General features: G+C 54.7%; 1 protein-coding gene across 6 annotated transcripts in view; it reads left to right on the forward strand.

Annotated features, from left to right (window-relative positions):
• LOC130251974 (GDNF family receptor alpha-4) overlaps window positions 1-25,363 on the forward strand; it is a 70,999-nt gene extending 45,636 nt beyond the window's left edge. For 2 of the 6 annotated variants that reach the window (XM_056489017.1, XM_056489024.1), the window contains exons 2-9: window positions 4,101-4,379; window positions 7,249-7,329; window positions 10,695-11,040; window positions 14,459-14,568; window positions 16,356-16,490; window positions 17,332-17,489; window positions 21,202-22,899; window positions 22,979-25,363. In XM_056489017.1, the coding sequence (XP_056344992.1) occupies window positions 4,101-4,379; window positions 7,249-7,329; window positions 10,695-11,040; window positions 14,459-14,568; window positions 16,356-16,490; window positions 17,332-17,489; window positions 21,202-21,336 (1,244 nt within the window). In that variant the 3' untranslated portion in view covers window positions 21,337-22,899; window positions 22,979-25,363. Of the gene's footprint in view, window positions 1-4,100; window positions 4,380-7,248; window positions 7,330-10,694; window positions 11,041-14,458; window positions 14,569-16,355; window positions 16,491-17,331; window positions 17,490-21,201; window positions 22,900-22,978 lie in introns of those variants that run through there. The other 4 variants (XM_056489022.1, XM_056489023.1, XM_056489018.1 and 1 more) reach the window with 4 other exon arrangements.
• The last annotated feature ends 751 nt before the right edge of the window (window positions 25,364-26,114 follow it).

Here is a 26,114-nt window from a genome sequence, read left to right on the forward strand (position 1 = left end):
AAACTCATTACTCCATCTGCCCACCATAAACAGCATGAAATTAGCAGGGAGTGAGGAATAAGACTGCAGCCAAATGGCCTTTTAAAGGGAGCAGAGGGAGCTGGAAGGGCTGCTGTTAGAGAAGCAGGGACACAGAAAGCCCAAGCCACCCACAGCTCGGTGCAGATCCCAGTTCCCTGGTCAGTCCAGGAGGAGGAAAACCCTGTGGCACAGCCTGCCAGGGGCTGGTTTTGAAGGCAAAACCAGAAAGGCCACTCCATCTTTGGGAGAGAAAACCTAATATTGCTCTTGTCCCTGCCTGTTAGGAAGTGCTATCAATTTTGTAAGTCATGGAGATTTATTTTTTCCCCTAAGAGGTGCTGTCTTAATGTTGCATAAAATTACTCTCTCAGGGGCAGTGTAAGGAGAAAAACGTGGTGTTATGTTGTCTCAGTTGCAAAGACATTGCTGACAATAAAAGCCCCTGAACGATTTGGTTTTTAAGTGACACAATTAGGGAACGGGTCATTCGTGACACTCCAAGAGCCTTCAGGCACCTCTCCATAAAGCCTGAATGGGTTTGCAGTTCTGTGCTGCGGGTTTGGGCTGTCAATATTCACCCCTGGCCTTTGTTCTGTGAAGCAAGACTCGACTTGAGGATATATTTACTTAAAATGTTCAGGAAAATTTCTCAAATGGTCAATCTGCTTGATTTATTTAAAGTGAGATCCCAAAGTGTTTTACAGCTTTTCCAGGCTGGTTGTGTTTATAACCATCCTGGGGAGTATCTTCTGCAATTCATGTAGTGGAGAAAGGGAAGGAAGGTCATAATTTCTATTTTAACCTACTTTTCTAGCAGCTGACAGGACACTGACAAAGTCATCTCTTCTAGAATGCAATCTGCTGGGCTTTATCCTCATTCAGAGGAGATCCTTTGGAGAAAGCCAGAGTAGAAAAAGCCAAGTATTTTTTCCTTTAGTCCCATGGATTTTGCTCAGATGTGTTCTCTAGCTCATTTTATGGATCTCAGTGAAATTGCAAATTGCCCAAATGATATTTCAAGGAAACTGGTTCCCTGTGTTCGAAGTTCTTCAGTATATGACAGCCCAAGGCAGAGTTTCCCACATGTTGGAAATAATTTCTCTCTCCACATTTGGCAGATCCAAACAAGCCTTGAGTGCTAAATAAACCAGGTCTATGAATAAATCAGGGGCAGGAGAACTCAAATTTGAGATGGTGTGAGATTTGAAATACCTGAAAGCTTGACGTTGGCCATGAGGCACTTTGAAATAGTCTGCAGTTAGATGAAAGGTTTTTCATTTGAGATTCCACTGGGATATTTCAGGAGGAAACCTCCTGGTGGGTTCACCCAAAGTTTGTAATAAACATAATTGAAGTATCTGAACTCCAGCTGCTGCTTTCTACTCTAATCAAGAGCAACAGAAGCAGCTCGCCCTTAGCAAACACGCTGTGACTGCTGAGGGAACAGAAATGGAAATCCTGGGCTCCAGTGCTGAACTGGGGGGTGCAGAAATTAAGGAGAGGTAGCAGTTGCAAGGCAGAAAAAGGGACTTGGTGAAGAGATCCATAGAGTCTTGGAGAAAGCAGAGATTTCATGAAGCCCTCAGAGATGGAGATCAGGGACTCACATTTTTTCAGGAAGCAGGATTTTCTAATATTGTCCAAGCTGGGTCTCACCAGAAGCAGACACTGGAGGGAGTCAAAAAGCAGAAGGTCTTTTCTATCCTTCCCCTTCTAGTTCCCATCCAAAGGGAAGACAAGTTATGTTAGAGACAGACGGTTCCTTTGGGAAGTATTTGAGAAGTTCTGCTTCAAGGTCACGATGGCATTTTCTGGTTTTATGGTACAGCAGGATCCAAAATTACTGTACGAGCACTGGAACTGGTTCTCCCCTTCCACAAACCAGGTTTGCCTCTTCCTCACTCTCCCAAGCCGTGATGCAGTCATGCCTGACCTCTGCCAAATGCTCCAGACCATCACAGCAGTCACCTCTCTGCCAGCTGGGTGCCACACGCACACACCCTGCTGAGCAGAGCCGAGCTGCTGGCCCTGCCCTTTGCCAGGAGCAGAGATGAGCCCTGGGCTGAGCACATCCCAGGAGCCAGTCTGGATGTGTGCAGCCTGCCTTACCAAAAAACAGCCATGAATAACGGGATTGGTCTGCTCCTGGCACTGAGGCACAGCACCACTGAGCTCTGATGAACTAATTCATTGGTGTGTGTGCAGCAATAGCATCTTCCTCCCATGCTTTGGGCTCTCCTCTCGAAATGGGGAACACAGCATTCTGTGTGTAAAGGAACTCTGAAAACAATTTAGAAAAGCTTGGAAAAAGCCAAAAGAGAAGCAGTGGGAGTGCTGGAGAGATGGTGGCAGTGAACAAGGACCAACTCCTGGGATATATGTGGGCTGATTACATGTCAGAGCACCCACACAGAGCCATTTCCATCAGGAAGGTGTAGGCACAGTTAAATCATATTCAAGGAGCAGAGGTCAGGTTTCTGTGACATTGGGCTACTGCTAGCTTTGGGGGGAAGAAATGAGATGAAGAGCTGGGAAAGAAAGGGTTTGAAAATATTTCTGTTCTCCAAGAAGGAAAAATCAATCACCAGGTACCGGTCAAGTTTCTGTCACTTATAATCGTGATGCCAGGCTGGTCATGTCATAGAACCATGGAATGATTTGGGCTGGAAGGGCCTCAAAGGTGATCTGGTTCCACCCTGTGCCATGGGCAGGGACACATTCCAGCATCCCAGGCTGCTCAGAGCCCCCAGCCTGGCCCTGAGCATTGCCAGGAACAGGGCAGCCTGGGGGAAGGAGCTGGGGAAGACCAGGCCGTTCTGGGTCACTCAGAGCCCCAGCCTGCAGGAAGGAGCTGGGGCAGGCCCAGCCCGTTCCCAGCTCAGAGCCCCCAGCCTGGGGGAAGGAGCCGGGGCAGGCCCAGCCCATTCTGGGTCACTCAGAGCCCCAGCCTGGGGGAAGGAGCTGGGGCAGGCCCAGCCCATTCTGGGTCACTCAGAGCCCCAGCCTGGGGGAAGGAGCCGGGGCAGGCCCAGCCTGTTCTGGGTCACTCAGAGCCCCAGCCTGCAGGATGGAGCCGGGGCAGGCCCAGCCCGTTCTGGGTCACTCAGAGCCCCAGCCTGGGGAAAAGGAGCCGGGGCAGGCCCAGCCCGTTCTGGGTCACTCAGAGCCCCCAGCCTGCAGGAAGGAGCCAGGCCAGGCCCAGCCCGTTCCCAGCTCAGAGCCCCCAACCTGCAGGAAGGAGCCGGGGCAGGCCCAGCCCGTTCCCAGCTCAGAGCCCCCAGCCTGCAGGAAGGAGCCGGGGCAGGCCCAGCCCGTTCTGGGTAACTCAGAGCCCCAGCCTGGGGAAAAGGAGCCGGGGCAGGCCCAGCCCGTTCTGGGTCACTCAGAGCCCCCAGCCTGCAGGAAGGAGCCGGGGCAGGCCCAGCCCGTTCTGGGTCACTCAGAGCCCCAGCCTGGGGGATGGAGCCAGGGCAGGCCCAGCCCGTTCTGGGTCACTCAGAGCCCCCAGCCTGGGGGATGGAGCCGGGGCAGGCCCAGCCTGTTCTGGGTCACTCAGAGCCCCAGCCTGGGGGAAGGAGCCGGGGCAGGCCCAGCCTGTTCTGGGTCACTCAGAGCCCCAGCCTGGGGGATGGAGCCGGGGCAGGCCCAGCCCGTTCTGGGTCACTCAGAGCCCCAGCCTGGGGGATGGAGCCAGGGCAGGCCCAGCCCGTTCTGGGTCACTCAGAGCCCCCAGCCTGCAGGAAGGAGCCAGGCCAGGCCCAGCCCGTTCCCAGCTCAGAGCCCCCAGCCTGGGGGAAGGAGCCGGGGCAGGCCCAGCCCATTCTGGGTCACTCAGAGCCCCAGCCTGGGGGAAGGAGCTGGGGCAGGCCCAGCCCATTCTGGGTCACTCAGAGCCCCAGCCTGGGGGAAGGAGCCGGGGCAGGCCCAGCCTGTTCTGGGTCACTCAGAGCCCCAGCCTGCAGGATGGAGCCGGGGCAGGCCCAGCCCGTTCTGGGTCACTCAGAGCCCCAGCCTGGGGAAAAGGAGCCGGGGCAGGCCCAGCCCGTCACCGCTCCATGCTGATGCCCGTTCCCTTGCAGCAGGCATGGCGGCGGGTGCCGGGCCCGGCAGGGACTGCCTGCAGGCGGGCGAGGCCTGCGCCACCGACCCCGTGTGCAGCGCCAAGTTCCGCACGCTGCGCCAGTGCATCGCGGGCAACGGCGCCAGCAAGCTGGGCCCGGGCGCCAAGAGCCAGTGCCGCAGCACCGTCAGCGCCCTGCTCTCCAGCCAGCTCTACGGCTGCAAGTGCAAGCGCGGCATGAAGAAGGAGAAGCACTGCCTGAGCGTCTACTGGAGCATCCACCACACGCTGATGGAAGGTCAGTGCAGCGGCACTGCTGCTCACGGCTGTTCTGCAGAGCTCCCAGCCCTGAGGCTGCTGCTCAGCACGCCTGCAACCCCTGTGCTGTCTCAGGAGGGACAGGCCCCAAGGGAATGGCTGGAGGGGGTTTGGGTGGATATCAGGAAAAGCTTCTTCCCCCAGAGGGTGTTCAGACACTGCCCAGGCTCCCCAGGGAATGGTCATGGTCCCAAGGCTGCCAGAGCTGCAGGAGCATTTGGGCAATGCTCTCAGGCACAGGGTGGGATTGTTGGGGTGTCCTGTGCAGAGCCAGGGGTTGGACTTGAGGGTCCCTGTGGGCCCCTTCCAACTCAAGAGCTTTGATGATCCTTTTGATCCCCATGGTATTGACATTTTGGGGAAAGCACCACGGAAAACCTGAGATGCCTTCTTCCTGTTTTTTTAACTCAACCTCTCTTTTAGGACATCCCCAAAACACACTGAGATTTCTTGCTGGAGAAATGCACAACATATGTTGTATCTAAGTATGCTAACCAAGATCATGAACGCTGTAGATTTTATAGAAACACAACATAAAGCACAGCCACAGAGGAAAAACAGCATGAACTTCAGAAAAATCACTCTCTTAGAATGTCTCAAGTGCACCAGAGTCTTTGGGTTAGTGAAGATTTGGGGCTGGTGACATCGAGTTGGAACTTAAAGTGTTCCCAGAGCCAGTATTCAATAAGTTTGATTTTGACGTTTTTTAAGAGTCACCATAAAATTGCACCTCAGTGACCATAACTCTTTCCTTGTCAGGCTGGTGAGTATTTTATGCACCATGAAAATTAAAATAGGGAATAAACCAGACCCTTCCAGCCATGGGCTGTGAAATAGATTAATAAAACACTGCTGGCTGAAACCTGAAAGGAAAAGTGCAGGGGTGAGACCACAGGCCAAAGGCCAAGCAAAACAAAGAGGATGGACACTACAGAGCACAGGATTGCCAGGATGGACACTGCTTGATCCAAAGCTTTCAGGTGCCAGAGCTTGCAGGGGTGCAGAGCACGGTGCTGTAAACTGACAGGAAATACGAGACCTCAGCACCCTCCCAAAATGGTCTCTCCCAAAATGATGTGGCAGATTTGTTCCCACTGCAGGCAAGCCTGGGGAGGAGGTGCAGTCCAGCTGCCCCATTGCTCTCAGAGGGCTCTCAGCTGGGTGACCTTCCCGGCTCAGCCTTCGGAAACATCGCCCGTGGCACGGCTGTGGGGCAGGGCTGTCAGCAGGGTTTCCACTCTGGGACACGAGTGGTTCATGCTGGAAGGGACCTGAGAGACCATCCCAGTTCCAAGCCCCTGCCGTGCCAGGGAGGGACCCTCACCCTGGAAGGGAGAGAGGAGAGGGGCTGGAGGGGAGCGCTGAGAGCAGGCAGGGGCCAGCGCTGGGCTGCAGGTGCAGAACGGCACTTTGGTGCTGGATGGAATCCTGCCCAGTGCCTTGGCTTCACCTGGGCACGACTGGGGGTGGCTGACAGCAGCTCTACTCCACTTCTCCGCCGTCGTGTCCTGAGCCCCACACTCTTCAAACAACTGATTTCATTTGCAATGCAGATTCGCACACCAAACGTTTGGTTTCCTTGCCTTAATTTCCCCAGGGAGATCTATTTCGTAGCAGTGCCGTGTTTCAGAGTCCTTACACATGTTTAATTGACTGAGAAAGGAAGCCAATCCACACGGTCCATGTAGAGCTTTGTTTCTCAATCACACACACCCAGGAGGCTGCGAAAAGCTTCCTAGAAGCCCTCTTGCAAAAACGATTGTGGAAGTGCGTGCTCAGGGAATTTACAAAGCACACTATTTACTCAGCCTCTCTAGAGCAAGCTGTGTTTAGCCACCTTCCCATTTAGAGACACAATAACATGATGACAACCCGATAACAACTCTCTGATAAGGTGCTTTATCATCAGGACATAAAACTGCTATGCTGGAAAATACAAATGGGCCCCTCTCCAGTCAGTAACCATGCAAGATATTTCAATGAAGGTGTAAAGCTGCCTTGTAATGCACAGTGGTAATTGCACAGGGCTGTGGACTCAGGGAGCCATTCCTTCCTGCTGGAGGTCAGCATATGCCCGGAGCAGGAGGTTAGATGGTCCTTTCATCCCAGCCAGTACATCTGCTGCTGCTGTCCACATCCATCTAAATGTCTAATAAAAAGACCAACAGATACTGAGCTGTTTGCTTCAATAATATTCCATGGTATCCATCAGGATGATGGGGCATTACAGACCATTGCACAGATGAAAGGGAAGCACCAGTTGAATAAAATCAGGCTCCCAGAGACTTAAAAACAAAGAAGGAAGAGCCACGAGTCATTAGCTTTGTTCCAAGTAAGAAAAGGCTGTTGGCAAGGAGGAAGGGAGAGGTGACAGTAAATACCCAGTGTGTCAGCACACACATAATAACACTGTGCCCTGCTGTGTCTTAAAAAGAGGTGAGGACCTTTGAGCCAGGGAGGGACATAGAAGAAATAGCAATAATGGTGATGGGAATGCTGTGTGTGTAGGGAGCTCCTGGTTTGAGCTCTGCCTGTGCTACAGCCTGGTGTCCTCTGACAATCCCTGCAGAGTGCCCCAGAGCTGGAGCTACAGAGAGTGGGGACTCAGCAGCTCCTGACAGGCTGCCCCACTCCAAAAATGAGATGTATTTTCCAAAGCCAGCTACATTCTGTTCCCTTCTCCAAGATGTGTCCTCTTCCCATGACTCTGAGTATCCATTTCTGGTGGCCTTCAGAGCATAGTCCCCTTGGACCCACCCAACAATCCTCCACTGCAGATGAGCCTCGTGCATCTCAGCCACCCCTCAGGAGCCTCACCTGCCTTCTCACCAGGCTCCCTCTTCCCCCAGGCATGAACGTGCTGGAGAGTTCCCCGTACGAGCCTTTCATCAGGGGCTTCGATTCGGTGCGGCTGGCGTCCATCACCGCAGGTAGGAGTGTGGGCAGTGCAGGGCGGGGACCCGGCCCTGGCTCCCTCTGCACGCTGGCAGCGCTTTGTGCTCCTGGGAGCATTGCCTGGTTCGGGTCTAGCAATTGTTTTTCCAAGGAGTTGCCTCGATTCCTGTGCTAAGCTGTTACATGATCTGGGGAAAGCCACTTGTGATTTTTGTCTCTTGGCTGTTTCACGTCCATACTATGGAGGACTGGGACTTGGAGATGTGGTACAGACCCCTTGCAGTGAGCCATCCCAGGCACTCTCATTCTCCATAGCAGTGGATGATCTGTCCATGCAGACACCTCAGCAAACAGGAGCTGCTTGGGTTGTGAGGTTTGAGAAGGTGCTTCCACATCAGTCACAGGATCAAACTGCAGGAAAAAGGTCAATAACTCAACCTGTGTGTTGATCCCAGCCACAGCCTTTAACCAGCTGCCCTGAGGGCACCCCCAGGACCCAGAGCCCTGTTCTGCTCTGCACTGTAATCCTGTTAAGAGCTGAGCAGAGCAGCCTGACCCCTTTGAACTCCCCAAGGCTCAGCAGTTCAAGGGTCAATACTCATCCATCACCAATGGCACAGCTGCCACCACAGCAAGTCCATGCCCCACAGCCATGGGGAAGCTTTCCTGAGCTGTGGGGTGTTTTACCAAACTCCCTGACTGGGAGCAGGCAATGTGCTCCTCCCGTGTCTCTGGCAGATGTGCCCAAACAACTTCACCAGATGTGTGCCTTGCTCTGGGGTGACATCCACAGCTGGAGTGCACCCAAGGCAGGAAGGAGCAGCCTGTCCCTGCAGATGGTGAATGCCTGCCCCCACCATGGCCAGGAATGCTGGGTGAGGATGTCCTGGGGCAAATGAGCCCACCAGCCCTGGGCAGGGGAGCAGAGGGGATGGGAGGTGCTCCCTGACCTCCTTCTTACTGACTCCTCCTGGCAGGTCAGTGCATGGACAGGGAATTGTTTTTGCTGGGACATGCTTTTCTTTACTGGAGTTTTTCCCCTTCTGCTGAGCCCTAGAAAGTTTCAGAGCATGGGGAAATCCAGGAATGGGGATTTTTATGCGTGGTAAACACACTCTCAGTGTTTAAAGTAAATTGAAATAGGTTGTGCAGCAAAGCAAATGGGCCCAGAGCAGCAGAGATTCTTCAGAGGACTTGGCATCCACTTAGGGACATAAAATTTCTTAACCTTTTTGTCCTTATTCATATTAATAAATAGCTTCTATAACAAGACTTATGACCTGTTGCCCTTTACCTATCTAGTGAACAGGGTCATATGGTCAACACTGCCCAAGGACCCTCTCTCAAATCTACCAAAACAAAATCCCAAAAACTTGTTGGAACATAAGACACCCCTGTGACCATAGGCCAAGTGAACAACAGGTATATTCAACTAAATTTTACATCAGCAATATACGGCCACTACTAAAACTGCACAAATGGAACCATATCCCTCCACTCTAATTGTAGCAGTGATTTAAAAAGCACATCCGCTGGTGATGCGTGGGAAGAGGAGAAAATCCAGCATGTTCCCTGTGATTTATTGGCTGAATGGATAATGAAACCCTTCCAAGTCACTGTTTCCCACACGTTAGCTGGCAGCTCCCCAGCATAAACCGGTGCTCTGACAATATTCATCTCTGGCCAGTTTTAAAGGTAAGTATTTAGTGATGGGATCACAACAAGCAAAACTTTCACCCATCATAAAATAACTGAAAAACTTGGAACTTTACTTCCAGCCCACTGTAAGCAACAGGGGGCAACAGGAAGGGAAAAATAAATGCTGGGAGAAAGAGTATCTGATAAAGTCAGGGAAATTAAGGAGGGCAGCCAGCTCTGAAGTGCTCAGGGAGACTGTCAATGTTTTAACAGTCAGCAGTGACTGGCTGCTTTTAACTCCCAGTCAAATACAGGGCTTGACTCTGCATTGGGATTATCATTCTGGGGATTTTTCCTCAGTGGAAGAACCTTTCTGTGCTGGGGAGAAAGTCCTTCTGGTGTGCTGCAGGTCATGATTTTAATTCAGAGAGATGAAAACCAGCTTCAAGTCCATTTTCTCTCTCAAACTGGAAGGACCCTTGTTTTATCTGTTCAATCAGATACAGTCTGATGTCTCCACTGACTCCTGCCAGGGCCCTGTAGCATTTTTCCCCTCTGTAAAACAGACCCGTCCACCTTTGAAGCAGCCCTACAACCAGTGTTAGACCAATACCTTCCCCTCTTCCTTTCCCCTATATTTACAGAGGAGGCTGTTGGTATATAAACTCATGAGATCCCTACTTTCCCACTGTTTTTCTCATCCATCACTACAGTTTTGCTTTCTTTTCCTGAGCTTTTCCCTTACTGCAGATTTCCTCCACCTTCCCTGCATCCCAGAGCACATCTCTGCTCTCCCACCCAAACTGGGACATTCTTTCTCCTCTCGTTCAGGAGGGGGGACGTGCAGAGTGATTTTGCTGATGGGAGCCACCCTGTAAAGGTGTGGGGAGAGACCCAGGTGCACTCCCACACAGGCAGCACCAGGTCCCAGGGCACGAGGCTGGGTGGTGCCTCTGATCCCACCCTGTGAAGGCACTGGCCCTGCTTAGGACATCGGGTTCTGGGTCGGGCTGCTCTGGGTCAGGCACTGCGACCCAGACAGGTCTCACTGAGCTGGGCAGATCCTGGAGTGAGCAAACAGAGCTGCTGCCAAAGCCAGTGACCCTCCAGGGGCCTAAAGAAACTCCCTGTCCAAGCAGTGAGCCTGCGGTGCCAGAATTAGTGCAGGCACCCATGTATCACAGACCCAGCTTTGGCACCGACTCAGTCCTTGATCTTGAGCAGCTTGTGGGAACAAGAAGTCCATTAGTGGAGATCCCAACACCCGAGTGGGTCCGTTTGTGGCCATAAGTGGATGCACTTTCTAATGCCTGCTGTCTTCCAGGCCTCAGGCTGGTTAATTTGCATTACTAAAGTGTTACCAGATGCCCAGATTAAAGCAAAATCCATTTTATTAAATATGCAAGCTTGGTGAAGTGAGCCCTGGGGAGTGAAGTCTGGTATGTGACTGTGGCACTTCTTGGAAAAAGATGAGTGTGGGAAGGGATTTGGTCCTACCAGGACACAGAGAGCAACCCCACACTTCACCCTGGCCGCTGCCTTCGCGAGCAGGTGGAATGAATAGGCCTTTTTTAAAGCCTTTATTAAAGGTCAGCTTTGGGTGGGGAGCCCGAGGGAGAAGAAAACCTTGTGTTTGGGAACTTATTCCCCACAGCAGGTGTGTCTCACCTGGTGGCCGTGGATGGCAGGGCGGGCTGGATCTGGGGTGCTTCCGTTCAGGAGGCCAGCACGGAGCCTCCTCACGGTGCCCCACGGCCCGCAGGCTCCGAGAACGAGGTGACGCAGGTGAACCGGTGCCTGGACGCCGCCAAGGCCTGCAACGTGGACGAGACGTGCCAGCGGCTGCGCACCGAGTACGTGTCCCTGTGCATCCGGCGCCTGGCCCGTGCCGACGCCTGCAACCGCGCCAAGTGCCACAAGGCCCTGCGCCGCTTCTTCGACCGCGTGCCCCCCGAGTTCACCCACGAGCTGCTCTTCTGCCCCTGCGACGACACGGCCTGCGCCGAGCGCCGCCGCCAGACCATCGTGCCCGCCTGCTCCTATGAGGCCAAGGACAAGCCCAACTGCCTGGCGCCCCTGGACGCCTGCCGGGACAACTACGTCTGCAGGTAGTGGGCACGGGGGCTGAGGGGCATGGAGAGATCCCCCTGCTGCTCTGGGGCTGGCACTGCCCAGGGGCCGCAGCCGGGGCGCTCGCCGGTGGGTGAGCTGTGTGTGTGTAACACGGGATGTGTGTGTAACACGGGTATGTGTGTGATAACACAGGTTATGTGTGTAATACCACGGGTATGTGTGTGTGATAACACAGTTATATATGTGTGATAACACATGTTATGTGTGATAACACACTCTATATACACCACAGCCCAGGGGCTGCAGCCGGGGTGCTCGCTGGTGGGCGAGCTGTGTGTGTATGACGTGGGGTGTGTGTGATAACACAGGTATGTGTGTGTGATAACACGGGGGTGTGTGTGTGATAACACAGTTATATTTGTGCAATAAAACAATTATATGTGTGTGATAACACACTCCATGTGTACCACAGCCCACTGACTGGCCAGTGCCTCAGTGCCCCCTTCCCATGAGTCGTGTCCTTGTATCCTGCAGGACATGTTAACAGACAGCAGGAGACAGGAGATGATCCTGCTGAAGTTTTTTAGACACCTTGTATGGGTTTTTGCTTTGGTCCTAGAGAAAGACCTGCTATAGAAACAGTTCCAGGAAGGTACAGGCTAAGCAGGAATATGAGGGAAGGTCTTTACAGCCACCTTCACCCATCCATCTCTCTCACTGTCCCTCTTAGCCAGCCCAGGGCATCCTCAAGGAGCACCCAAGGTGTCCTTACAGCCAGAGACACTTGTGAAGGCCTTAAAATAATGTTTGGGGTTTTTTTTCTTGTTTAATTAGAAGACTTAATCTATTTATGTAAAAAATATATACCCTTCTGCTGCAAGGCTGAGTGTTGGAGAGACCTTAAATCACCTCCCAATAGCCAAGGGAGCAGGAGAGAGACTTTGGACAAGAGCAAGAAGTGGCAGGACAAGGGGGAATGGCTGGAAACTGAAGGAGGGTAGATTTAGATGGGATATTGGGCAGGAATTCCTGGCTGGGAGGGTGGGCAGCTCTGGCACAGGGTGCCCAGAGCAGCTGTGGCTGCCCCTGATCCCTGGCAGTGCCCAAGGCCAGGCTGGACACTGGGGCTGGGAGCACCTGGGGCAGTGGGAGCTGTCCCTGCCATGGCAGGGGTGGCACTGGGTGGGTTTTAATGTCCCTTCCCACCCAAACCATTCTGTGATTCAGTGATTCTATGTTTTGGTGACTGCAGTAGGAGTCTCAGAGTCCCAGTGTCATTCCAGATCCACTGCACAGTCTGTGGCCAGCCTGGCTTTCTCCTCTTGTTTCCCTCCAGCCCCAGTCACACACACAGACCCATCCCACGTGCACACTGACAGCAGAACCCCTCAGTGCTTTCCCTTCATCTGCACTGTCTCCACCTCCCTGTTTCTCAAAACTCTTTGGTATTCCAGGAGGTTAATTCACACAGCGCTGTGGGGAGCAGAGCCCACCTGGCAGTGAGAGATGTGAGACAATAACATGTGAGACAATAACCCCATGGGGGCCCAGCCCAGTCCCTGCGTGGGCCACAGGCAGACACCAGGGAAGAGCACAAGAACAAGTGTAGGACACACCTCCCTCTGTTGTCTCAGTCTCTAATTGCTGTGAGGTTTGGGACTTCCTGAGCTGAACTTCCAGCAGCCATCCCCTACCAGCACATCATCTTTTAATTACAATAAAAATGTTCTGTATTTTCACAAAGGAAGGTGAGAGCAGCGGCATCCTCCTGGAAGCATGAAAGTTCAAACAGCCTCAGCACGCTGCACCCCAGAGAGATGGGGGCAGGAGAACGACTGACTGTGCAGAAATAGACTGAGAGATACAAACCCCCTGGGCTGACCAGGCCCTGCTCAGATGTTGTTCCTATCCGAAATAGGGGAGTACTGCCCTCTCCCTAATGTGACAAGAGGGCCTAGTGGGGAGGAAGAGGTTCAAAGGGGAGAGTGTTACTCCCCAGGAGACTGGAAACTATTTCCTGCAAGCAGCATTGCTGTTAATTATCTGGTCCCTTGGTCTCTGAATATATAATATAAAATATCCACCAGAGACACAGAGGGAGCAAGAGGTTGAGATGTGACCTGGTCAAAGCCAGCAGTGCAGAATCCACAAGGAGAGCCAGGAATAAATCATACAGAAATGGAGTGAAACACTCCAAGTCTCACCCTGTCTGCACTGCAGCTCCTGCACAGCTCCAGCCCTTTGACCTTCCCAGCTCAGAGGGGTGGGTTTTACTAATATGGATTTTATATATGGGTTATATCAAATCTGCAGTCACTATCTCCCTTCTCTAAATCTCTAAACAATGCAGCAGGTTTTGGGAAAGATTTTGCCTGTCTATGTTACAGGAGAAAATGGTTGGTATGGGGCAAATATGGGAACAAAGATGAGAAAAAAAAGACTAGGGTGTAGGGGAGAAGTGGGCTGGGAAATGCAAACTGGAATGCTGACACTGACCAGAAGCAAGAGCAACATGGCTGGAAGAGAGGATGTCTGGGAGGAGCAACATGCTCAGTTTTTCTGAGATTGCCAGGCAGGGTGGGTATTTGAGGTATCAGTTCTCAGCTCAGACAGTGCAGGCTGTCCCATGAAGATCCCTCCCTTCAGCTGTTGTCAGTGCTGGTGCTTGCTGAGTTTCCAAAGCAGCTCAGGTGCCATGTGGGATCCCTTCCTGCCTGGCCACAGAATGATGCTGGGATGGATCTGGATCTCCAGCTGCTGTCCTGCCTGAAAGCCCTGTGCTGATGCCTGAGGTGTCCTAGGATCTCCAAACACCACCACGTGCCAAGAGCTGACTGGTGCCTAAAGAATGATGTGGCAGATAATGAGCTGCCTGCTCCACAGGCTGCAGAGAGTTCCTCTGCTGAGAGGGGGCATCTGCAGCAGAGGATGGGGCAGCAGCCCTGGTGATGGGTAGGGCATTTCATAGCTGAATTTCTGGACATTTCCCTTGATCTGAGGTGATCTCAGATATATTTAGAGTCTTGAGACAGAAACTGGACCAGAGCAATTCTCTGTTTCATCAAATCAGACTAAAGATGAAGGCTGGGGTCTTTAGGCAAAGTTATTATCCCAAAGACAGAAAATGGCAACACAAACTGATTTTCTTCCTGGCAACAGCTCTTCCCTCAAAAACTGACCTCACACAATAGAAGACAAAGATCTCTTCAAAGACTGGACTTTTCTTGCAGTCCTGGAGGAAGCCTGTAAAGCATTACTGTTCCAAACCTCCTGCTGGGTTTGCTGGGTGGGCAGGAGGTTGTAAAAGGATGTCTGTTGCAGCTGTTAGAACACCCACAGCAGCACTGTGCAGCACGTTCCCTTCTGTAAACAGCAGGAGCGTGCTGTGGCACCGCCGTGCCCGGTCACCCGTGCTGATGTGCCCGCTCTGTGCTCTGTGCTCTGGCTCCACAGGTCGCGCTATGCAGAGTTCCAGCTCAACTGCCAGCCCTCCGCGCAGGCTGCCAGCGGCTGCCGCAGGGACAGCTACGCTGCGTGTCTGCTGGCCTACACCGGCATCATCGGTACGGCTGGGCTCTGCGGCAGCGGGACGGGTCCTGGGAGGGACGGGTCCTGGGATGGGATGGGATACTGGGGTGGGATGTGGTCCTGGGGTGGGATGGGGTAATGGGGAGGGATGGGGTCCTGGGGTGGGATGGAGTAATGGGGAGGGACGGGTCCTGGGGAGGGACGGGATCATGGGGAGGGATGGGGTCCTGGGGTGGGATGGGGTAATGGGGAGGGATGGGGTCCTGGGGTGGGATGGAGTAATGGGGAGGGACGGGTCCTGGGGAGGGACGGGATCATGGGGAGGGATGGGGTCCTGGGGTGGGATGGGGTAATGGGGAGGGATGGGGTCCTGGGATGGGATGGGGTAATGGGGAGGGATGGGGTCCTGGGGAGGGACGGGCTACTGGGGAGGGATGAGATCCTTGGGGTGGAATTTTCTCCTCTGGTTGGGACACTGCTCCTCTTACTGGGGCTATGAGAACAGTAAGGTGGAGAGCTGAACTCTCAGAGACATCACAGAGTCATGGAATGGTTTAGATTGGAACAGACCTGCAAATCCCATCCCATTCCAACCCTCTGCCACGGCCAGGAACACCTTTCACCAGACTCCAGGCCACATCCAACCTGGAGCTGGTCTTTCTCCCTTCAGTGATGTGACTAATACATGGGGATGGGGTAACTTTAGGATGGCTGCAGGGGAGGGAGAAGATCCGTGGGGTAACATTAGGATGGCTGCAGGGGAGGGAGAAGATCCGTGGGCTGCTGCAAGATTCAAACTTCTCTGTCTGGTGGAAATAGATGGGCTGTCCCAGGGTGTCTGCTGTGCCAGGATTCCTTATGTCATCACCACTGGAAATCACCATGCACTGCCATTTTTCCAACTTCAGACTGTGTCAGATTAGGGGTTCAGATGCTGCAGAGCCCAGCTGGCAGCAGTTGGCACAGGCACAGACAAGAATCCAAAGAGAAGCACCAGTGGCCTTTGGACCAGCTCTGTCCTGATGGATGAGACAGACTGACATTTCATTCTGTTGTAATTCTTCATTCTAGAGATTGATATTGGCTTCCTCAATGACAGAATGAAAGCCTTTATGCACATTCACATCCAGTTTTTGAATGCTCAGCCTGGAGAGTAAAGGGCTCCAAGAAGACCTTAGAGCCCCTTCCAGGACCTAAAGTGGCTCCAGGAGAGCTGGAGAGGGGCTGGGGACAAGGCAGGGAGGGACAGGGAGGGACCCAGGGAATGGAGGGACAGGGCACAGGGAATGGAGGGACAGGACCCAGGGAATGGCTCCTACTGCCAGAGGGCAGGGCTGGATGGGATTTGGGCAGGAATTGTTCCCTGGCAGCCCTGGCACAGGTGCCCAGAGCAGCTGTGGCTGCCCCTGGATCCCTGGCAGTGCCCAAGGCCAGGCTGGGTCCACCTGGGACAGTGGGAGGTGACCCTGCCATGTCAGGGGTGGCACTGGGTGGGATTTAAGGTCCCTTCCAACCCAAACCATTCCATTATTCTCTGAATGTTACTAGGGAACTGAATTCCCAGAAACTGCCCATTCCTTGGACTGATAGCAGTTTCTAATTGACTGGAGGCTTTGGTGATGGTGTGACCAAGAGGGTTGTGACTGCTCCTCTTCTCTTCCCTGGGAGCAAACCAGAGCCATGACACCAGCCCTGGAAGGGTTTTGCTGCTGTCATGGAGGGTCTTGGCCGAGGCAGAGTAATCCGGGAGAGAGCACCAGGGATGTCAGTGCCCTTGTGGAGTCCCTGCCCTGCAGTAACCCTTGTCCGTCGGTCCCGGCAGGCAGCCCCATCACCCCCAACTACATCGACAACTCCACGGCCAGCATCGCGCCCTGGTGCAGCTGCACCGCCAGCGGGAACCGGCAGGAAGAGTGCGAGAGCTTCCTGCACCTCTTCACCAGCAACGCCTGCCTGCGTGAGCAGCACTGCAGGGCCGTGAGGGGCCTGGGGGCTGCGGGGCTGTGAGCGGCACTGCAGGGCCGTGAGGGGCACTGCAGGGCTGTGAGGGGCCATCAGGGGTCTGGGGGCTGCGGGGCTGTGAGCGGCACTGCAGGGCCGTGAGGGGCCTGGGGGCTGCGGGGCTGTGAGCGGCACTGCAGGGCCATGAGGGGCCTGGGGGCCGTGAGCGGCACTGCAGGGCCGTGAGGGGCCTGGGGGCTGTGAGGGGCCATCAGGGGTCTGGGGGCTGCGGGGCTGTGAGCGGCACTGCAGGGCTGTGAGGGGCCTGGGGGGCCGTGAGTGGCACTGCAGGGCTGTGAGGGGTCTGGGGGCCGTGAGGGGCACTGCAGGGCTGTGAGGGGCCTGGGAGGCCGTGAGTGGCACTGCAGGGCTGTGAGGGGTCTGGGGGCTGTGAGGGGCACTGCAGGGCTGTGAGGGGCCTGGGGGCTGCAGCCCCTGTGGGGCCGTGTGAGGGGTCTGGGGGCTGTGGGGCCTGTGGGGCTGTGTGGGGCTGTGTGAGGGGTCTGGGGGCTGCAGCCCCCGTGGGGCCGTGTCAGGGGTCTGGGGGTTGTGGGGCCTGTGGGGCTGTGTGGGGCTGTGTGAGGGGTCTGGGGGCTGCAGCCCTTGTGGGTCTGTGTGAGGGGTCTGGGGACTGCAGCCCCTGTGGGGCCGTCAGGGGTCTGGGGGCTGCAGCCCTTGTGCTGCCAGGCCAGGGGCTCTGGGGGCCTCAGGCACACGGGGTGTTGCACAGAACGGGGCTGGGAAAGGGGCGCTTCCCCTGCCCTGACAGCCCTTCCCTCCATCTTCCCCACACAAAGAGAACGCCATCCAGGCCTTTGGCAACGGGACCCACCTGAACACAGCCGTGGCCCCCTCCATCCCCCCCACCACACAGCTGTACCAGCAGGAGCGGAACGCCAACAGAGCCGTGGGCACCCTCAGAGAGAGCAGCCCGGAGCACCTGCAGCCCACCAAGGTAGAGAGGCCTGAATCTCCTTTCCCTTTCCCTTTCCCTTTCCCTTTCCCTTTCCCTTTCCCTTTCCCTTTCCCTTTCCCTTCCCTTTTTTCAGACATTTGTTCCATTTAGAAGCATTGGGAAATCCATGGGGTTTCCAGCCAGGACCACTGGCTTGGCTCCTCACCATCCTTCGATTCATCAGTTTACTTCAGACACACATTTCAATTTCCAGGACACAATTTCCTCCCCTGTTAAATGAGGATTCCAGAGGTCATAATGCAGAGGTTTAACTAAGCTTTGCTAAGCATTGGAAAAATTGAAAGGAAAGGTTCTGTTCATCAGCAAATTATTACTATCAAAATAATATTAAATTGAAATTATTAAAAAAAAATAACATGTCCATTTACTGATGATGGCCATGGCAGGCATTAAATATTTTATTTTTAAATACAACAAAATGATCTTGACTTGCCACACCAGAGTTAATTTTCAGGTTCAATTATTTTACTATTGAATAATTAACAGTGACCCTGATTTGCTGAATGTTCAGGTTACAGAAGCTGTCAGTTTTAACTAGACTCCAAGGACTGAGCACAGGCTTTGCACTGGCCTGGCTGATACCTTCAGAGAGCTTCCAAACGTGGGTTACTTCAAGGCTTGTCACTGTTTCTTTTGCTGGGAAAACACTCGGCTCACCTCTCTGCACCGTTTTCACAGAGCAGTGGGTTGGGAGGTGCAGAAAAGTGGCCTGGGGTCCACTCAGTGCTGTGCAGGGTGTCAGGTGTGACATGTCAGGTGTGGAGTGTCGGGTGTCAAGTGTCAGGTGTGGGTTGTGGGGTGTGAGGTGTCAGGTGTGAAGTGTCAGGTGTGGGGTGTGAGGTGTCAGTTGTGGGGTGTGAGGTGTCTGGTGTGGGGTATCAGGTGTGGGGTATCAGATGTGGGGTATCAGAAGTGGGGTGTGAGGTGTCAGGTGTGGGGTGTCAGGTGTGGGGTGTGAGTTGTCAGGTGTCAGGTGTGAGGTGTCAGGTGTGGGGTGTCAGGTGTTAGGTGTGGGGTGTCAGGTGTCAGGTGTGGAGTGTTAGGTGTGGGGTGTCAGGTGTGAGGTGTGGGTATCAGGTGTCAGGTGTGAGGTGTCAGGTGTGGGTGTCAGGTGTCAGATGTCAGGTGTCAGGTGTCAGGTGTGGGTGTCAGGTATCAGGTATCAGGTGTCAGGTATCAGGTGTGATGTGTCAGATGTCAGGTATCAGGTGTCCGGTGTGAGGTGTGAGTGCTGCTGGAGCCTGATCCTGCTTGCACTGCCCTGGGAACGAGGGGCTGGGCTCTTGAATGTGGACTCAGCTTCAAATGCAGATCCCATTCAGTGTTTAATGAGCTCAGCACCTCTGGAGCTGAGGGGGCAAGTCTGCCAGCACCTTGGAGGTGCCCAGCCCACCTTTAGGGTCACCAGGGGAAGGCGGGGGCTCCAAGGGTGAACAGTGAGCTCACACAGACCCCTCCCGCCAGTGCCCAAAGCAGGGCTGTGCCCAAAGCTGTGCCGTGCCCAAAGCTGTGCTGTGCCCAAAGCAGGGCTGTGCCCAAAGCAGAGCTGTGCCCAAAGCAGGGCTGTGCCCAAAGCTGTGCCGTGCCCAAAGCAGGGCTGTGCCCAAAGCAGAGCTGTGCCCAAAGCAGGGCTGTGCCCAAAGCTGTGCCGTGCCCAAAGCAGGGCTGTGCCACAGCAGGGCTGTGCCCAAAGCAGAGCTGTGCCCAAAGCTGTGCCGTGCCCAAAGCTGTGCCGTGCCCAAAGAAGGGCTGTGCCCAAAGCAGAGCTGTGCCCAAAGCTGTGCCGTGCCCAAAGAAGGGCTGTGCCCAAAGCAGAGCTGTGCCCAAAGCAGGGCTGTGCCCAAAGCTGTGCCGTGCCCAAAGCAGAGCTGTGCCCAAAGCAGGGCTGTGCCCAAAGCAGGGCTGTGCCACAGCAGAGCTGTGCCCAAAGCAGGGCTGTGCCCAAAGCAGGGCTGTGCCCAAAGCTGTGCCGTGCCCAAAGCTGTGCTGTGCCCAAAGCTGTGCCGTGCCCAAAGCAGGGCTGTGCCCAAAGCAGAGCTGTGCCCAAAGCAGGGCTGTGCCCAAAGCTGTGCCGTGCCCAAAGCTGTGCCGTGCCCAAAGCTGTGCTGTGCCCAAAGCTGTGCCGTGCCCAAAGCAGGGCTGTGCCCAAAGCAGAGCTGTGCCCAAAGCTGTGCCGTGCCCAAAGCAGAGCTGTGCCCAAAGCTGGGCTGTGCCACAGCAGGGCTGTGCCCAAAGCAGAGCTGTGCCCAAAGCTGTGCCGTGCCCAAAGCAGGGCTGTGCCCAAAGCAGAGCTGTGCCCAAAGCAGGGCTGTGCCCAAAGCAGGGCTGTGCCCAAAGCTGAGCTGTGCCAGAGCAGGGCTGTGCCCAAAGCAGAGCTGTGCCCAAAGCTGGGCTGTGCCCAAAGCAGGGCTGTGCCCAAAGCAGAGCTGTGCCCAATGCTGAGCTGTGCCAGAGCAGGGCTGTGCCCAAAGCAGAGCTGTGCCCAAAGCAGGGCTGTGCCCAAAGCAGGGCTGTGCCCAAAGCAGAGCTGTGCCCAAAACTGTGCTGTGCCCAAAGCAGAGCTGTGCCCAAAGCTGGGCTGTGCCCAAAGCAGGGCTGTGCCCAAAGCAGAGCTGTGCCCAAAGCTGTGCCGTGCCCAATGCTGGGCTGTGCCCAAACCAGAGCTGTGCCAGAGCAGGGCTGTGCCCAAAGCAGAGCTGTGCCCAAAGCTGTGCCGTGCCCAAAGCTGTGCCGTGCCCAAAGCAGAGCTGTGCCCAAAGCTGGGCTGTGCCCAAAGCAGGGCTGTGCCAGAGCAGGGCTGTGCCCAAAGCAGAGCTGTGCCCAAAACTGTGCCGTGCCCAAAGCAGGGCTGTGCCAGAGCAGGGCTGTGCCCAAAGCAGAGCTGTGCCCAAAGCAGGGCTGTGCCCAAAGCAGGGCTGTGCCCAAAGCTGGGCTGTGCCCAAAGCAGAGCTGTGCACATAGCTGGGCTGTGCCCAAAGCAGGGCTGTGCCAGAGCAGGGCTGTGCCCAAAGCAGGGCTGTGCCCAAAGCAGGGCTGTACTCAAAGCAGGGCTGTGCCAGAGCAGGGCTGTGCCCAAAACTGTGCTGTGCCCACCAGTGACTCTGCTGGCACTACCAGCATCTCCTGAGCAGCTGCACTGTCCTGCAGGCCAGGTCTGGGCTGGAACCAGCCCTTCCCCACTCTACCCCTGCACACCCTTGGGGCCACACAGCCCCAGATGCCCTGAGCACCCAGCAGGGACACCAGCTTCCTGAGAGTGATGGAGCCACTCTCCTGGGAGGGAAAACAGACTTGGGAACGTGCAGCCTGGGCAAGAGAAGCTTCAGGGTGACCTAACCGTGGCCTTCCAGTGCCTGCAGGGCTCCAGGAGAGCTGCAGGGGGACTGGGGACAGGGACTGGAGGGACAGAACCCAGGGAATGGCTCCCACTGCCTGAGGCAGGCCTGGATGGGATCTAGGGCAGGAATTCCCAGCTGTGAGGGGGGACAGGTCCTGGCACAGGATGCCCAGATTTGCTGTGGCTGCCCTGGGAAGCTGCTCCAGGCCAGGCTGGACAGGGCTTGGGGCTGGGACAGTGGGAGGTGTCCCTGCCCCGGGCAGGGGCTGGAACTGGGTGTCTCTATGGTCCCTCCCACCCTGAACCATTCCGTGGTTCCACGATCAGCCCCACCTCACCCATGTCTCCTTCCAGGTGGCTGCAGAGGAGAGGCTCCTGCGTGGCTCCACTCGTTTGTCCTCAGGCACCTCCAGCCCTGCAGCCCCGTCCTGCTGGGCAGCCCCTGAGCTGCAGGTGTGGCTGCTGCTGCTGCTGCTGCTGCTGTGCTGAGCCTCCCCTGAAGACAGGCAGGGCTGCACAAGCAGGCACAGACTCGCTTTGTCTTGGGCTCTTCACTGAACAGCCACACCAGTAACTGTTTCAGGAGGAGAGCAGGGAGAAGGGAGGGGATGGGAAGGCAAGGTGAGTGCTGGGCATCCCTTCCTCCTCTCACCTGCCTGCGGGTTTATTTGATTTTATATGATCAGCATTGTTGACAACCAGCTCATTCTTGGTCCTGGCCACCTTTCCACACCACAGCTTGGTTGTTGTTTCTCCAGCTCTCTGTGGATAGGGCTGGAGCCATGGACAATTTCCTTGGAAAAGTTGGAGGAGAGAGTTGATCCAAGAAATGGGAGCTGCAAAGGAAATGTTTCTTCCTGCCCCAGCCAAGAGGGGAAAAACTTTTGATGGATGGATGGATGGATGGATGATGATGGATGGATGGATGGATGGATGACCTGTCAGGAGGTTTCCTGAAGCCCACACTGGGGGCTCTGGACAGGACATGTCGAGTGATGTGGAGTTCAGATGTCTGCAGGGTGCTCAGACCCTGAAGGACAACGTGCCTGGTTCCTTCAGACTGCAGAAACCACAACACTGGTGAGAAGGAGGTTTTGTTCACTGGAGAGGAACCTGAAGCTCCTCTGGGAAGGACCAAGTAACCAGACTCTGAACTGGCTGGCAGGGATTATCACCCTCTCCAAACCATGGCCAGAGTGCAACCAGCATCCATGTCCCAGCTGACCCTGCCCTGGGCCTCCTCCCTGGGGAGCCCTGTGTCCTGTATTGATGAATTCAGGAACAAACACGTGTGTTGCATTTGGTTTACTGATGAGTTTTTTGTGTCCAAACCCAAACATCTCTATCCACCCGTCCTGTACAGTGTTTGGGGCATTTTTTGTCCCAGTATTGTCCCACTCCAGGCATCTGTCCCTCCATCAGAGACCATTGTGAGCCCGTGGGCAGGATTTGATGTGAGCCCAACACATCCCACTCACATGCTACCTGTTCACCCCCTGGTCAATAGGCACAGAGTGTCTCCAGCCAAGGGATTTCATTAGGGAAGAGAGAGGAGAGGAGAGGTTTGCTGGATACCACCCTGAAGACAGACATGCCCAGCCAAGAAAGGCCCAGTCACGAATTATATCATGAGCAGGGACTGGATTCAGTTTCCCCTCCTTGAAGAACTGGTAGAGGCAACCACCTGTGTCCAGGTGAGCAGGTGAGGGGCTTTGCCTCTTGCCAGGTCCTGTTTTTTCAGTGAAGATGTCATTTAAGCAAAGGCTAATGAAGGGACCCTTTCTGCTGAGCTGCAGAGGAGCCCAAGGGGGAAGGTGAGGATGAATGTCTGTGGTGTCCTGGGCACAGGGAGAGGTGAGGATGAGTGTCCCTGGTGTCCTGGGCACAGGGAGAGGTGAGGATGAGTGTCTGTGGTATCCTGGGCACAGGGAGAGGTGAGGATGAGTGTCCCTGGTGTCCTGGGCACAGGAGAGGTGAGGATGAGTGTCCCTGGTGTCCTGGGCACAGGAGAGGTGAGGATGAATGTCTGTGGTGTCCTGGGCACAGGGAGAGGTGAGGATGAGTGTCCCTGGTGTTCTGGGCACAGGGAGAGGTGAGGATGAGTGTCCCTGGTGTCCTGGGCACAGGAGAGGTGAGGATGAGTGTCCCTGGTGTCCTGGGCACAGGGAGGCAGGTGTGTGACCTTGGACTACCTGTGCATCCCAGGGTCCTTCCTTGAGGTGAGCTGAGGAGTCCCAGTGCCCTCTGGGGGGCTGAACCCCTGTACTGTGTGAAGCCAGGAAAGAAGATGGTGAGGAAGAGTGAGGTTTCCCAGGATAAATGCTTCCCCAGGCTGAGTGCCATGGGAGGAAGGGCAATAGCCCCAGAATCCCCTGAGTGTAATTAGGCCTGGCCTTTGCAGCAGTCCATCTATCCTTGGTTTGTGCGCCTCCAATAAATATCATTATTCCCTTGGCATTTGAATCATGGAATCTGACACAGCAAAGCCCATTGCTTTTTATTCCCATTTCATGCAAAACCCTCACATTGTTTATTGCTTCAGATTTTCTGAGAAACTGCAGCAACTTCCTTGGCTTTTGTTCCAACAAGAAACCACTCTGGTTTTCAGCTGAACACCTGTGGATGTGTCTGACCTGAACAGAAATGCTCCTGCTGCATCCTGTGCAAAGTGCTGCTCCTTGAGGTGCTCAGGGCTGTAGCACCAGGTTTTCCTAACCCCAGGGTGTGCAGAGGCACACCAAGTTCCCAGGCAGGGTCCAAGTCACACCCTGAGCTAAAAGCTGTATGTGAGAACTTCACGGCTGGGGTCTCACTGTGGTCAGGAAAGCAGAAAGGAGGGAGAGCTGCAGGCAGGTGACCCCATGAGTGCACAGAGTTGCTGTGAACATCTCCCTTTATCCAGGACACCAGTGTCTCCTGAGAGAGGGATACCTGAGTGCTCAGCCCTTCAAAGGCAAGGCACTACCTCAACACCACAAGGTCCTGCTGGGAGCTGTGTTCTTCTGCCCCTTTCCTTGCTGGTGCTGTAGTTCCCTCTGCCCTCCCACAGCCTGGCCGCGTCAAACCAGGCTCCAGCAGCTGCCAGTGGTGCACAGGCTGTGTCTGCACAGGGTGGGGTGCAGCTGTCAGCTGCTGTCCAGGAGCTCCCACTCCTCTGTCTCTCACTTCTCCGTGACAGTGATGCTGAGGTGCCACTTTGCCATTTCCTTCTCATTCAGCACAGAAAGAGTTTTTGTGGGTGGTCAGGATGCCTGGTGGCCCCACCGCGCCTCTCCCTGCACACTGGTGCTGTAAAAAGGGGTGGAGAGTCTTCAAGGACTGGATGGGATGGAGGAGACCTGCAGAGGTTACCTCATCCCAGTGCCATGTCCCACATCAGCACCTACTTCAACAATTTCCATGACAGACATCATCATTTCCCTTGGATTTATACCACAGAATCATGAAATGGGTCAGGTGGGACTTTAAAGCTCATCTCATTCCAGCCCCCCCTTCCACTAGACCAGGTTTCCCCAGCCCCATCCAGCCTGGCCCTGGACACCCCAGGGCTGCCTTGCTTTAAGGACCCTGCAGGTGTTTGTTGTCTCTGCACAAGAGATCCTCAGTCCCATGTCTGGTGCTCCAAGCCCTGTCCAGGCCAGTCCTGCCCTCCTGGGGATTCCCTGGGGCTCCCAGATGCTCTGGAATGGAGTGAATGAGGCACAGAGCAAGGACCCTCTCACCCAGCAGGAAGGAGCTGGGGGGTAGGAATTAACAAAAAAAAAATTATCCCCAAACTTTCATGGCTTTGTTCTGATTATTTCACTCTTTTCACTAATATTTAATGTCGATTCTCCCTCCAAGCCTGTTCATGAATCAAACTTTGCAAAAAAGGATGACTTTTGAACCTTTCTTTTGGAGGAAGCAAACATGATTACTCTCCTCCCACCCACCAAGATGTGTGCACAGACCACTGCTTTTTCCTTGTGAAAAGTCAGTAATTTTTTTGGATGAAATTCCATCTCTGCTGAATTCTGTGAGGTGAACCATGGATCTTCATTTTTAAGTCTCTTGATTAACCGCAGAAGTCATAGCAGCTGCTTGTAAAGGCAAAAGACTGACTGAGCCAAGAGGCAGAAGGGGAGAAAATTTTCTTTTTAGGAATTACTCCATTCCTGAGGACTTCCATAAGCACAAAGAAGAATCCTGGGAAAAAGAAAGGAAAAAAACCACAATTAACCAGTCAGACATTCTACTTTATTTTTTGGGTGCACAGCACCACTGGCAGTGGTTGGCAGCCCTGAACCCTGTGAAATATTGTGTGTGTACTTCCCCTTGTCATGTCATGTCATGTGCAGCGTTGTCCAGGCTGGAGCAGAGCTGGGAGGGACACCAGGGCTGGGGAAGGTGCTGGAGCAGGAGCCCCAGGTGGGGAGGGTGGTGGCTGCCAGCCCAACCCGGGGTCAGACTGTACTTACCTTTTCTGTAATGTCAGTATCTAAACATATCCCTGAATAAAGCACACACGTTTTCCTGAGCCCTGGCTCCTGCCGTGCCAGCTCCTCCTGCCAGCACCTCAGGATGGTGCTGGGCTCTGCTCTGTGCTGGAAGGACCTGGGGCTTTCAGTGCTGGGGCTCAGATGGGCTTGGCTGGACCCACAGAATGCTGGAACATCCTCAGCTGCAGAGACCCTCAGGACCATCCATCCAGCCCCTGCCCTGCCCAGACCCCCAGATCCCACCCTGGGCATCCCTGGCAGCGTGTCCTGTCCTGTCTGGTCAGGAACAGTGAATATGCAGCACACACACGAGTCCTTCAAAGCAGCAAGAGGTGATTTGTTGAAAAGCCACTGCACTTATATAGAGAGATCATGCAAAGCAGAACAGAAAAGGCTCACTGGTCCAAGGAGGAAACACCTCTCTGAAAACATGATTTCTGCAAAACATCACAGGACACTCACACGGCTCTGTGGTCAGCCCCAGGTGTTTATCTGTGTTGTTCTTCCTCCCTTATCTTGTTTGTCTCTGAGCAAAGTCCCCAGCCTGGGCAAGGTCTGAGCTGGAGCTGAGAAAGCCAAGAGCCTCCTTGAGCCTCCAGCAGTGCCCACACTGTCCAAACTCTCCTGGAGCTCTGGGGGGCTGTGCCCATTCCCTGGGGAGCCTGGGCAGTGCCAGCACCTCTGGGGGCTTCTCCCAAAATCCAGCCTTGCCCTGGCCCAGCTCCAGGTGCTCACCCAGGTCTGCCCCTGGGCCCAGGGCAGAGATTGGAGCTGTCCCTTGGCAGGAAG

Source organism: Oenanthe melanoleuca, chromosome 4 (genome assembly GCF_029582105.1).
Source record: "Oenanthe melanoleuca isolate GR-GAL-2019-014 chromosome 4, OMel1.0, whole genome shotgun sequence".
Classification (NCBI taxonomy): Eukaryota; Metazoa; Chordata; class Aves; order Passeriformes; family Muscicapidae; genus Oenanthe; species Oenanthe melanoleuca.